Source organism: Boleophthalmus pectinirostris, unplaced genomic scaffold (genome assembly GCF_026225935.1).
Source record: "Boleophthalmus pectinirostris isolate CB_2022bp ecotype Guang Dong unplaced genomic scaffold, ASM2622593v1 HiC_scaffold_18, whole genome shotgun sequence".
In the NCBI taxonomy this organism is placed as follows: Eukaryota; Metazoa; Chordata; class Actinopteri; order Gobiiformes; family Gobiidae; genus Boleophthalmus; species Boleophthalmus pectinirostris.
The window spans coordinates 28852241-28864494 of NW_026571133.1; the positions used below are offsets into that span (position 1 = coordinate 28852241).

The 12254-nt window shown below is 39.6% G+C and overlaps 2 protein-coding genes across 4 annotated transcripts in view; one reads left to right on the forward strand and one right to left on the reverse strand.

The window, feature by feature from the left end:
• ric1 (RIC1 homolog, RAB6A GEF complex partner 1) overlaps window positions 1–8353 on the forward strand; it is a 25893-nt gene extending 17540 nt beyond the window's left edge. For all 3 annotated transcript variants that reach the window (XM_055153445.1, XM_020925151.2, XM_055153446.1), the window contains exons 13-27: window positions 10–48; window positions 287–397; window positions 483–572; window positions 653–813; window positions 2822–2960; window positions 3042–3158; window positions 3710–4117; window positions 4302–4613; window positions 4705–4863; window positions 4937–5070; window positions 5145–5425; window positions 5495–5707; window positions 5784–5961; window positions 6048–6236; window positions 6321–8353. In XM_055153445.1, coding sequence (XP_055009420.1) covers window positions 10–48; window positions 287–397; window positions 483–572; window positions 653–813; window positions 2822–2960; window positions 3042–3158; window positions 3710–4117; window positions 4302–4613; window positions 4705–4863; window positions 4937–5070; window positions 5145–5425; window positions 5495–5707; window positions 5784–5961; window positions 6048–6236; window positions 6321–6633 — 2844 coding nt within the window. In that variant the 3' untranslated portion in view covers window positions 6634–8353. The remainder of the gene's footprint in view (window positions 1–9; window positions 49–286; window positions 398–482; window positions 573–652; window positions 814–2821; window positions 2961–3041; window positions 3159–3709; window positions 4118–4301; window positions 4614–4704; window positions 4864–4936; window positions 5071–5144; window positions 5426–5494; window positions 5708–5783; window positions 5962–6047; window positions 6237–6320) is intronic.
• A 30-nt stretch (window positions 8354–8383) lies between these two features.
• LOC129408908 (endoplasmic reticulum metallopeptidase 1) lies at window positions 8384–12248 on the reverse strand. The gene is made up of 6 exons (XM_055153447.1): window positions 12116–12248; window positions 11889–12041; window positions 11603–11805; window positions 11415–11530; window positions 11125–11288; window positions 8384–11047 (listed from the first exon to the last, which is right to left on the reverse strand). Exons 1-6 carry the CDS (start codon window positions 12242–12244, stop codon window positions 10871–10873), a joined length of 942 nt encoding a protein of 313 aa, XP_055009422.1. The 5' UTR covers window positions 12245–12248; the 3' UTR covers window positions 8384–10870.
• Window positions 12249–12254: the final 6 nt, after the last annotated feature.

Genomic DNA, 12254 nt, shown 5'->3' on the forward strand with positions numbered 1-12254 from the left:
TTTTAACAGATTCACAGCACATACCTTGAAAGCAACTGGCCCATACGGGTAAGTTAAATAACAGTAATTTTTTGTAGTCATAGCCAGTCCAGTTAGTCCAATTTCATATTGGTGTGTGCTTAAGCACTGGCAATAAACAAAACTTTATTAGCTTACTAAAGCCCATTGATTTAGCTCAAATCTAGATTGAATGTTTACTCTCACTCAAAATGAATTCAGACAGTCAGCATTTTTTGTCAGTTTATCTTAAGGCAATACTATATAATGCGTGTTTGTTCTCTTGTAGTTTGCAGCTATAGATACAGCAGGCCAATGCATGGCTGTGGCAGGAAGGCGGGGTTTTGCACATTACTCTTTATATACAAGAAAATGGAAACTATTTGGAAATGTAACTCAGGTATGTCACATCCATCAGTACAATCGTAAATTATTTAATGACAAAAAATGAGATGTTGCCTGACTTAAACACTTAATCTAAACAGGAGCAGAATATGACCGTTACTGGGGGTCTAGCCTGGTGGAATGAGTTTGTGGTGGTGGCCTGTTACAGCTTTAATGACCAGCAAGAGCAAGTGAGTAGCAAACAAACAAACATCTGTTGCAACGTATTTGTTTTTAATAACCGGGTTCATTTCTTTTGACCCTTCTCCAGCTGAGGCTGTACCTGCGGACATCAAACCTGGACAACGCCTTTGCCTCCGTCACAAAGTTACACTCTGATACTTTACTGCTGAATGTTTTTAGAGACATGGTCATTCTGTTCAGAGCAGACTGTTCCATTTGTCTCTATAGTTTAGAAAGGAGGAATGACAGGTAGGTTCTTGAATGTCAGTAGTTGAGATATGTACAAATTATACTAGTATTAGTAGTAGTAGTATTAAGGAGGGTGAATTGATATTATAGATTGGAATTAAGAGTTCTAAATTCAAGCAGGAGTCACTTGGCCTTTGTGAGTGTTTAGCTTTGATTAGAAGTAGAGTTTTGGGGCATCAGATGTTGAGAAATATTACCAATCCAGTATAATCAATTATCTAAGTTAATTAATTAATAATAATTAATAATAATTCATTAAACAATTCAGTTCTAAAGTTCTTAAATTCTTGTCCAAATCAGTGACCCATCCTATCTGGAAATAACATCACTATTCACCAAAGTAAACTGTGGTTTATGAATATTTATTGATCAAGTTAAACAGACAGCATTTTGGATATGGAATATGCAAATGAGTGTAGTCTACTTAAGACTAGTGAATAAAGATTAGAGTTGCAACTAACTAAAGTTAACTGATCAATTAAGCCATTCTGTGATATCCGTGCATACAACCAGGAGAGTCTAGATGTTAGTCATGGTGTGTCAGAGGTCCAGTGGTTTGGAGGAAAAATCGAACGAGCTAAGATGGACAGAGGCCACGTGAGGCCACGTCCAGGCTCAGGCAGCATCAGGCTGAAGGAACACTGTATCCTCTGTTTAAAGAGGAGCAGAAGACACCTTCCAAGTGTCTATGAGGTCTGAGAATAGCACTGTCACAGATTAAGACTAATTAAATCAAAAGCTATTGACTACAAAAATGCATATATTTGAATTTGGAAAAATATGAAAGCATTGTTTTTTGTCAGATCAGCTACAGCTACAGTAATTTGGTTGAAAACACATCAAAAGACAGGCACATATTTGAAGAGAGAACTGAAACTTGTCTCTCTGGAATCTTTGCCCAGCAGAGAAGATAAGGAAGTCCTCTGTCTTCCCGTTTCGCTGTCCTCTCTGGTCAAAGGTCCGAGTTGAACTGATTCCTTGAACCGAGTGGTGTCTCCTTAACTTAAGTTTTAGAGGGGGAAGGCATGAGTGTGACTCAGCTAAAGTTAGGGGGTGAGGAGAGGTCTGATCTCACTTGCATTAAACATTAACAGTTTTACACAAATAAAACATATTCACATGACAATTACAGATCAATATTCAAACAACAGTGACAATATTCACGGCATAAACCGTTAACTACATTCCTCTCCTTTCTGTGGAGAAGGTCATTATTTATTGATTGTTTGAGGAGTGTCTTTTATTTTTGTCTTAGTTGTGACTAGTTTATCTGAGTTTACTTCAGTCAGTTGGTTTCTTTGTAGGAAAAACTTTGTAGATCTTGTGGCTCTTTTGGAGAGTCTTTGTGGAGGAGAAGTTAGATTGTCTTGCTTGCACACAAGTCTCTATCCATCTTATCTTATCAATCAGCTCTAAGGTCCAGAGAGCTGAAGGAAGGCAGGGGATGGTTGTTCATCCACAGTCATAGAAGGCATACTTAGCCCAAACTACCGTACTTGATTTGAGGAAAATTTCCATCTTAATATTCTGATACCATGGTAACAGTGAAGTACTTCTCACAGTTTCATAGGGGTCAGTTCATATGAAATCAGCTGTTTTCAAGGAATCTCCCCTATCAGCCATCTCAGATTTGGCTGAAAAAATTTCTAAAAATTTCTAAAATCACCAAATAAAAGAATCTAAAATTTTAGCTCAATCCCTTGAGTCGTTCCTGAATTATGGCCCGTTGAAATTTTGGGGCCATGCTCACTTTTTCTGAAGCCTTAATTTATAAGCATGTTTGAGAGACCATAACTTCATAAAAAATAGAGCTAGGAAGCTGAGATTCTTTTATTTGGTGATTTTAGACATTTTTTTTTTTTTATTTCAGCCAAATCTGAGATGGCTGATAGGGGAGGGCGGCTGATTTCATATGGACTGACCCATAGGTCAAAATAGGGACACTACAATATCAGATCTCATATTTTGCGTTATTACTGCATATGTTGTATCTGCTAATCTGTTTCAGCCCAAGCCCCTCGGTTAATGTGGAGTTGCTTCAAGAGGTGTCCATGTCACGCTACATTCCCCATCCTGGTCTGGTTGTCTCTGTGACTTTGACATCTGTACGGACAGAAACTGGCATCACGCTGAAGGCCCCGCAGCAGGTGAAACTCATTGCATTTACACTGGTTACTTAAAGGTGCACAAGAACATAGTGACTACGCTATGCATAATTTAAATTCCAGGCGTGCATGGCTGAAAGCATCATGTTAAATCTGGCTGGCCAGTTGATTATGCTCCAGAGGGATCGTTCAGGGCCACAGGTACGAGAGAAGGAAACTGCTATGAACAACAAAAAGCCGGTATGTTTTCCCAAATGCATAATTGCTGTTTTGTATGTACTGATGCATGTTGATTTATATATTTGTTTCTGATTATGAACTGGAGACCCAGTAGATCAGCCAACTGCGCCCTCAGATATAAGGGAAACACATTTATTAACAATATTTGTTGTACATTGCCAACAGAAACGATGTCCAATCAAGGATCTAAGCTCAAAAGTTTGCATATTTATGTCCACCTTCTGTTTTGTAGTTTTCATTATAATGTGTTGAGTCACGTTGTGTTCAATAGGAACAGGGCATTTCACATAAAACTCATAAAATCACATCATGTGACATGTCGACAGGCTTGTTAGGCCATACCTCAATCTATACAGGGAACAATTTAGAGAGAAAGCGTTATTATAATGACATAACAGAGCAAGGGGCTGTGACAGGAAGAATTAGGGAGACCATTGTTTTAGTACAAGATGCTGATTCATAAATGTACACTTCCATATCATAAAGCTTGAAAAACAAGTCAACTGTAATGCTGAAATAGATCCTAATTTAGTGGTATTTTCCTCTTACAGCTACCTTTTTGTCCACCTGTTGTGCTGGCTCAGTGTGTAGAGAATGTGTGGACAGCCTGCCGCTCCAACAAGAAGAAGCGCCACCTGCTGGAGGCCTTGTGGTTGTCCTGTGGTGAGGCAGGGATGAAAGTGTGGCTTCCACTGTTTCCTAGAGACCACCGCAAGCCCCACTCCTTCCTTTCGCGACGTATCATGTTGCCGTTCCATATAAACATTTATCCATTGGCTGTGCTGTTTGAGGATGCACTTGTGCTGGGGGCATCGAATGAGACTGTACTGTATGATGGGCTGCAGGCATCCTCTGAGTCACTAGAGGCACTATTTCCTTACTGCACAGTGGAGAGAACATCCCAGATCTACCTTCATCACATCCTGAGACAACTGCTGGTTCGCAACCTGGGGGAACAGGTACATCCCCTCTTTATTATGTATATATTAATGTTTGAGTTGTGTAACCTAGAATGTTTTTGGAATAAAAACAAAATAGAATTAAGGCAGACAGAGAAGTCAAAATTTCCACCAAATGTTTTGAATCTGTGGAGGGAGGTAATGAGTAATAGCACATGGGTTGTGTTTCTTTTCTTTATTGTAGGCTTTAATGCTGGCCCAGTCCTGTGCCTCTCTGCCGTACTTTCCTCATGTCATGGAGTTAATGGTGCATGTGGTATTAGAAGAAGAAGCCACATCACGGGAGCCCATACCCGACCCTTTACTGCCCACTGTGGCCAAGTTTATCACAGAGTTCCCCTTGTTCCTTCAAACCATTGTTCACTGTGCCAGGAAGACGGAGTACGCCTTGTGGAATTACCTATTTGCCGCTGTGGGCAACCCCAAGGATCTGTTTGAGGAGTGTCTGATGGCTCAAGACCTAGACACTGCAGCCTCCTACCTTATTATTTTGCAGGTAACATTTTGTTGTACATTTCCATGTTATGGTCAAACAACATTATCTTAACCTATAGATTGAATTTTTTTATTTTTATTTTTTATTCAAGAACATGGAGGTCCCAGCAGTGAGCCGGCAACATGCCACTTTACTATTTAACACTGCTCTTGAACAGGGCAAATGGGACTTGTGTCGGCACATGATCCGATTTCTCAAAGCCATTGGTTCTGGGGAAATGGACACACCACCTCCCACTCCTACCACTCAGGTGAAGTTTGATTATTGTGATAGAGCATTGTGTGGTATTTGAATCCCAAATTAGCATTACTTCTTTTTAACAGGACCCCACCTCAGGAGGGTTTGAGTTTTTCAGAAATCGAAGTATTAGTTTGTCCCAGTCAGCAGACTCTGTTGCTACAGGCAAATTCAATCTTCAGAAGACTTTCAGCATGCCCAGTGGGCCTTCTGTAAAAGGGTACGATTACAAATAATTTACAGAGTTCTGTCTCGTGTGAAAACCTGTTCTTAGTTGTTGTCTGTTACTGACAGGCGAGATGTGGAGTGTGCAGAGAACATGTACATTGACATGATGCTGTGGCGCCACGCTCGACACCTGCTGGAGCAGGTGCGCCTCCGTGACCTTGGTTGTTTCTCTGCTCAGCTTGGCTTTGAGCTCATTGGCTGGTTGTGTCGTGAAAGAAACCGCGTCGCTAGGGTTGAAGATTTTGTTTTTGCATTAAAAATTCTACATAAAGATTTCCTGTGGCCATTTCCTGTTATCCCTGTTGGCTGTATTAATTCTCCACTAAAGAATGGAAAGTGTCGGCCAGGTCAGTATACATGTGCTCCAAATAATGTTTTTGAATGTGCTCTAAATCATCCTTAATTTGTGTTGATAGTGCTGAGCACCAGGTTGTTAAAGTCTGGGTCGGCTGACAGTCTTTTGCACAGCGACATGGACACAGCACCTCTTCAGACCACTCAAAACACCAGCACGTGGATAGATGGCATGGCTCAGAGGACCACAGACATGGACACAGCTTCCTCTGCTCTCTCAAACCAACAGTCACCACAGACCCAAGATGCTTTTCTCTCTCTCATCACAAACAAAGGTTCCAGACCGTGCTTATTATTTTGTACATAGAAGCATGCAGTAGGTTATATCTAACCTTATGTCTTACCTTTTAGTGGAGGAATACAGCATTGGCTCAGCTACTGACCTGACAGAGACGAGTTCAATGGTGGATGGAGACTGGACAATGGTCGATGAAAACTCTTCAACACTATGCTTGAGCCAAGCAGAATTGGAGCATATTTCCATGGAGCTGGCAAACAAGGGCCCACACAGGTCTCAAGTTCAACTCAGGTGAGTCTAGTTTAAACCATGTGAATAGTCTGGTTTAATTTGATTATTATATTTATTATTATTATTATTATTATTATTATTGCCAGGTACCTCCTGCATGTGTTCATGGAAGCAGGCTGTCTTGAGTGGTGTGTTGTTATTGGTTTGATCTTGAGAGATGCCAGTGTCATCAAGCAGGTAATCAGCTTCTTGGATCACCCAGAAATTCCACCAGAAACTGTAAAGAACATTAAAAATGGCTTATTAGCTGTTGAGGCATGGGCTTCCACAGACTGGTAAGTATATGCTGACTTAGGTTTACCTTTAGGGGAATGTTCCTAATATCAAATTTAATACTCTTTTCTTTGTGATAATTTCAGTTTGGGATACAAACCATTTTTCAACTTAATCCAAGCACAGTTACAGCAGCTGCTGGAATCCACAACTGAACAGATACAAGTGGAAGCATTTCAGCCCAGCAGCCAGTCAAAGCTAGGGGGCGCTGAGGGGCAAATATGTCCTGCAAGCCCTCGGCCTGAAGACAGTCGCGGAGGTACCACTCCACTAGGCCTGACGCTGCCCAGCCTAGAGCCTGTGGGGGGCTTTTCCCGGCCCTTGTCTGAGGACTGTCCAGACGAACCGATAAAGGAGCAGGAGGACGAGGAGGGAGCTTATGACTGCACCTTGTCCTGAAGTGTTGGACTCAAACTTGAATCTGTTGAACTCTTACTGGAGATAGACTTACAGGCCCTACTTCAGTCAGTATTAGCCACTCTTTAGTGTTGACTGTAATGCAGTGCCATCAGGACTTCAGCACAACCCAAGCTCATTCACTTTGACTTTTCCTTATGGAGAGATGATAAGATAAGTGTTATGTACCAACTTTTAGGCATTTTGATTTTGACGGATTGAAAATCAAAACGACTCTCTAAAGTATGTTTCAGCCTTTGGAAATTGTGCACTTTATGTGTACAGAACTTTTTCATACCTCATGATTTTAAAATATTTTCTGAAAGCCTTTTTATAGAGTAACAGTACAAACATATTTTTCTATATGGCCAGTGCTGTCCTATTTCCATATAAAAATATATATGAAATGCAAAATGACAAAATGGTTTAGAATTTTTTACAGAAATTATGAAAGGATTCTGTATTACTAGTTTCTTACCAGCCAACAGTACAGCTGCTCATGTATTTTTCACTAACCCTATGAGGCTGTAACAAAATCCCCTCCACTCTGACCATCCTGAGTGATGGGAACTGGAGCCAGTATCGGTTATTTACTTTCCTCGAACAAGTAAAGCAAACATCAGTGTTGAGGTGAGCTCTCAGTGTGAGAGTGCTGAACAGGCCAGATTTAAAGCTGCAGTGCAGTGAGGGGCCTGGCCAACTCCATTGTGTGGTGAGCAAATGTAAAACACTTTATCCACTCACATTTAAGTTTGTATATTTTGTGAAATGTAGGGTATGAGTTTAACAGCCTCATGTAAACCTGATGGGCCCATAAGTGTTGAGCTTTTGTATGGGTTTGATAGGGTGTACTATATTGTTGAAATCACTTTGATAAAGTGGTGGATATTTCATTGATTTTTATTGTATTATACATATTATTTATTGGCATTGTTGTGTTTTATTGCTGTGTAGCTTAGTGATGTGCTCAGCTGTCTTAAGACTGGTGAACATTTAGTTAATTAAACTTGTGAATTGGCTCAAAGCACAAAAGTGTGTCACCTGAAAGTCAGTATTAGTTTGTCCAATGTTTTAAGATGTTGTTTGGCTTTACCTTTATTTTTTGATTAATTTTAATCGCTTAACTTTATCCAAACTTGCTTTTACTTTCTCAGGTTCACCCATTTTTTTCCATAGGAACTTTTGCTATTTTGCCTGTTTAAAGTAACCATTGATATCTTTATTATTAAAACTGAGTTTTTCCATGACAGGACAAATGACACCATGGTACAGTCAGTGTGGCTTATGTTGACACCGCAGAGGGCCTAGATATGACAAAGCCTACAGCTACACAATGCTGCTCCGCTGTAAGCTTTACTTGAATAACTGACAAACCAAAGACTATGTCAAGAGAGGCCTTCACTTTGCTCCATTTATTGTTTTGGTTCATTATTTAAACTTGAATTTCCTATTCATCACAAACGATTTAAGAAATAAACTGGTGATGACTGCCTGACAATTTCCTAAGGAAATGTGTAATTCAGATCTTTGTTTTTATTCCTGTGGGTTAGGGGGTGTGGGAGATGGTGCCACCTTAATGTACGTTTTAAGGTAATGCCTGCTTGATTGAAGATGAGTTCAGTGTTGTAAAAATACAGTTGTACAATTGTCTTTTCTATAACATTTTCTACTCTATTTCCCCTTGTATATAAAACATGAATAAATTATTTTTTAAAAGGAGAAATGCTTTTGTGTATGTAAAATGAACAAAAAGTGTTTTAGTCATTTTAATAGCTGTAGAAGTGCTACTAATAAAAGCTTTTGCATAAATCATTCCAGTCAATCACATGGGATACCCTGTAACAAGCATCAACATCCCAACCACCATCAGATCAAAAATCCCCCAAAAAACAAGTGAGAACCATGTGAAATTACTTCTACCAAAATAAATGTTACAGAAAGCACATTTTAACATTTATGACATTCAAACATTTAACAAAGAAAAATGAGTGTGGAGAAAATGTGTATTTTGACTGCTACCTTTGTCATAGCTACATCCACCATCTGCAACTTAATATGGCAGAAAAATAAAGACTTGAAAGGTCTCATTGTTCAATATCACCAGTAGTTAAAGTTAAACTTGTAGCAGCATTGGTGTATCAGAAAGACTACAACACATTGATATTTGCCTGCTTCACCATGCAGCAGCTATGGACTCCCCATATATTTAAATCTTTAAAACATGAAAACATTTTCAATCCATTCTTTATACCTCTTTAAAAAAGCATTTATTTTTATTTATTTAAAAAAATCTCTACAGCAATCATCATGTTTTGCATATTTTTTCCTTTTTTTTTTTTGGTAAACATGCCTTTTGTCCATTGCCCATTGAAACTCTACTATTATACTGTCTGACAAACTAAAACCTTGAGGGGATTTCAGAAATAGTGGAAAGGTCACTGTCAGCTGGCTATATTAGAATACTTTAACATCTTTAATATTTACCGCTCCTGCGTCAATGTTTGTTTCTCTGGGAAGATGTTAAGGCCATCGTTTCAGTTTTATGTTAAATCAACAGGTGACATTTAGAACATAAGTGAAACATGGTGGACAATCAGGTGTGGTTTTTCAAGTGCAAACTCCCAAGACAGAAAAACTGAAAGAATAACTTCCAAACAACATTTGTGTTGGGAGAGACAACAATGGTGAAGTGCAATTGGTTATACATACAACTAGACTTCCTAAACAGAGTTAAACACAGTTAAACAACTATCTAAACTCATTCCACTAGTTGTCAAATCAGATGAAAACTTCAGGAATAAACACAAGGTCAGTGGTTCCTAAATGGTAGGTCAACATCACTAGGCAATACAAGGGATGATTCCTCTAATCCAAAATACAGTCACAAGTTTCATGTTTGTGTAAAAAGTGGATCACAACAGCAGTTAACCACAAATTGGGTTTGGAAAAAAAAAAAGACAAAGCACCAAGCAAACTGCAGGTAATCTGCATCTACACACCTTTTACAGGCTTGAGGTTAGACCTTAACATCATAAATAAAAATATTAAATCTCCCATGCTTTTGAATGTTTGTTGACGTAACATAACCAAGTCAGTTTACATTAATGTGGAAAATCTCCAGTTATATTAACAAGTTATTTGGTAGCAGGACATTGTTAAGAGGCCCACTCAAGTTTATAAAAATAGTCCTATCCTCTTACAGTAATGTTGTTCTTCTCTGTGTGAGAGATGTTGATGACATTCATGAGGAGTAATGTTACTTGTTTCTCTTCACACCTCAGCAGCTCACAGCTTAGGAACCACCAAACACCACAGGTCAATTACACTATCCCTGTTCTTGTAGGTTTCCCATAACTCTTAAAAGAAAAAGCCAGCCGTGACTTCAAACTTAAAAAAGGTACACTATGTAACTTTCCTATTGGTGGGTACACCACCTGCTTGTCTCTATGGAGTTGTGTAAGTTGTTGTGTTACTACAGACAGATAAGTTTAATGCCATACTGTAAAACATTTCAGGCAAAGCATTTAAAATCTCCATAGAGACAAATGGGGCATGCTCCTTGCCACAAAAGCTGCATACTGCACAGTCTTTACCCAAAGACATCAGCAAAATAAGACTTTAAAACAAATATATTTATTTCCATGACTAGATTTTAAAACAGTTATTTATATCCTATTTGGTTCTTTCACAGTATAGTGCTGATTATTAGCATTCCTCATAAAAATGTGAGAGGTATAGTACAGAGGCTACAAATCAGCTGTAATGAGGAATGGTCATGAGCAATATCGCATAAACAAAATCTAATGTGTGTTGGCATAAAGTAATAGGAGGCGTTTCCCTCCCTTATCAAGACAAACAAATAACAGGCAGCCATGTGATTATTAAGGAAGAGTGTTAACAGAGAGAGAATTAGATCAAGTCAGTGGCTGAGGATGAATGCAGTGCAATGAGGTGATTAAAATAAAGGCACAACAGATCAAGTAAATAAACTTAACTCCTTTTTCTGTCGATCCAGGAGCAAGCACATGACCACAGTGGCCGGTGCAGCAGTTGGTCAGTGAGCTGTGACCGCTCCTGACCAGAGAGGCATGTCTCTTCCTGTTGTTAGCTAATACTAGCCCGCTGACACAGTGGTGATGGTCTCCCTCTCAACCTCACTGGAGAGAGCATGTGTATTTAGTGACAAGGCCAGAAGTTTATATTGAGTCTGAAGCCCTCAACTTCTTGTTCCACAGTCGACTTAGTATCTATACATGTCATATGTACTGACCCAAGATGACGGGAAAGACCAATCAGGAAATCTGTTAAGGATTTCTTGGAGCTGAGCAGTCCTCTGGTCTTTACCAAAAAAATAGTGAGAAGAAATGGCCACTGAGATTGTCCCCTCTGGCCCTGAGGGGTCTGGATCCTTTGGAGGCTAAAAAGTAATTTTGAAAAACATTATATTTGTCATAATCAAAAGCATGTTCTCTATAAATATTTTTTTTTATTTACCTGAATTTCAAACCAGAATGTCCAAGCAGGGGCATCAACGCCATGAGAGTAAAAGATAAAATACTCTCCGCTGAGATCATATTGAGGCACTCCATCCCCAAAAGACCAGGTAGACAGGCTGGCTCCACGATGAGGCATCAAATACAAAGACATGTGACTCGGACCTGATCACAAAGTGACGTGAAGGTTTTCAAATGTTAACTGAATAATACTGGTCATAATAGTGAAGGAGGCTGAAAGCAATACAATTTTACTCAGTTAAAATCCTAATAACGTTTCGGAACCCAGACCTTTGGCACGGAATGTCATCTTGATTGTTCCCCAACTAGTCTCTTCTTTGGACAGCAGGCTGAACTCCACAGGAGAGGTCGGCATCACTTCTGCAGCAGGAAGGTACCAGTTTTTCCTACAAGTTCAAAACTTATTCAAGCTGTTGCATGAAGAACAGTAAAATTTATGGAAGAGTTTTATGACCAACTTGCTGAGGAACTTCACAGGGAGGAACCACGGGTAGCCACAAAATGGCCGGTCTTCTTGACAGTGAGTTCGAACTGTGTCGTTGATCTCTGGGATGTGAGGTGATATGTGCTGAACAGCTGTGAAATCAAAGCTGTTGATCCAAAGACCGGAGTCCTGACTTTCCACTTGCCCTTGAAGATTGTGGAAAGTCCGTGTTGTATGCTACAGTGAATGCAAGAGAAAAACAAGAAATAAAACACACTGTATGAAAGTTATCTGATTTAAGTGTGCAAAAGTTTTTCTACCTGAATAAAAACTCTTTTAGGCCTTGGACTGTCTGGGCGGCCTGAATATGGGAAGAACAGCCCTGACGACACAAACAGGAACATAACAAGAAAAACAGAGCCCAATCCAGCCAGGATCCACTTGGTGCTTCGAACCAGGTAAATAAAGTGAAGCTGAGGCAGAAAATATTATTTCTGAGTGAAACAAGCATGTTTTACAATTTAACATAGACACTGTTAAAACTTACAAAATAAGAGGATAGGAAGATGGTTGCCAGTGTAACTAACGTAGCCAGGACCACTTCAGGGGGGAGTTCAGTGCCACTGCGGCCCATTATGGGTGTGAAGATCTCAAACACCACCCAGAGGAGGAACATAAAGTGGACG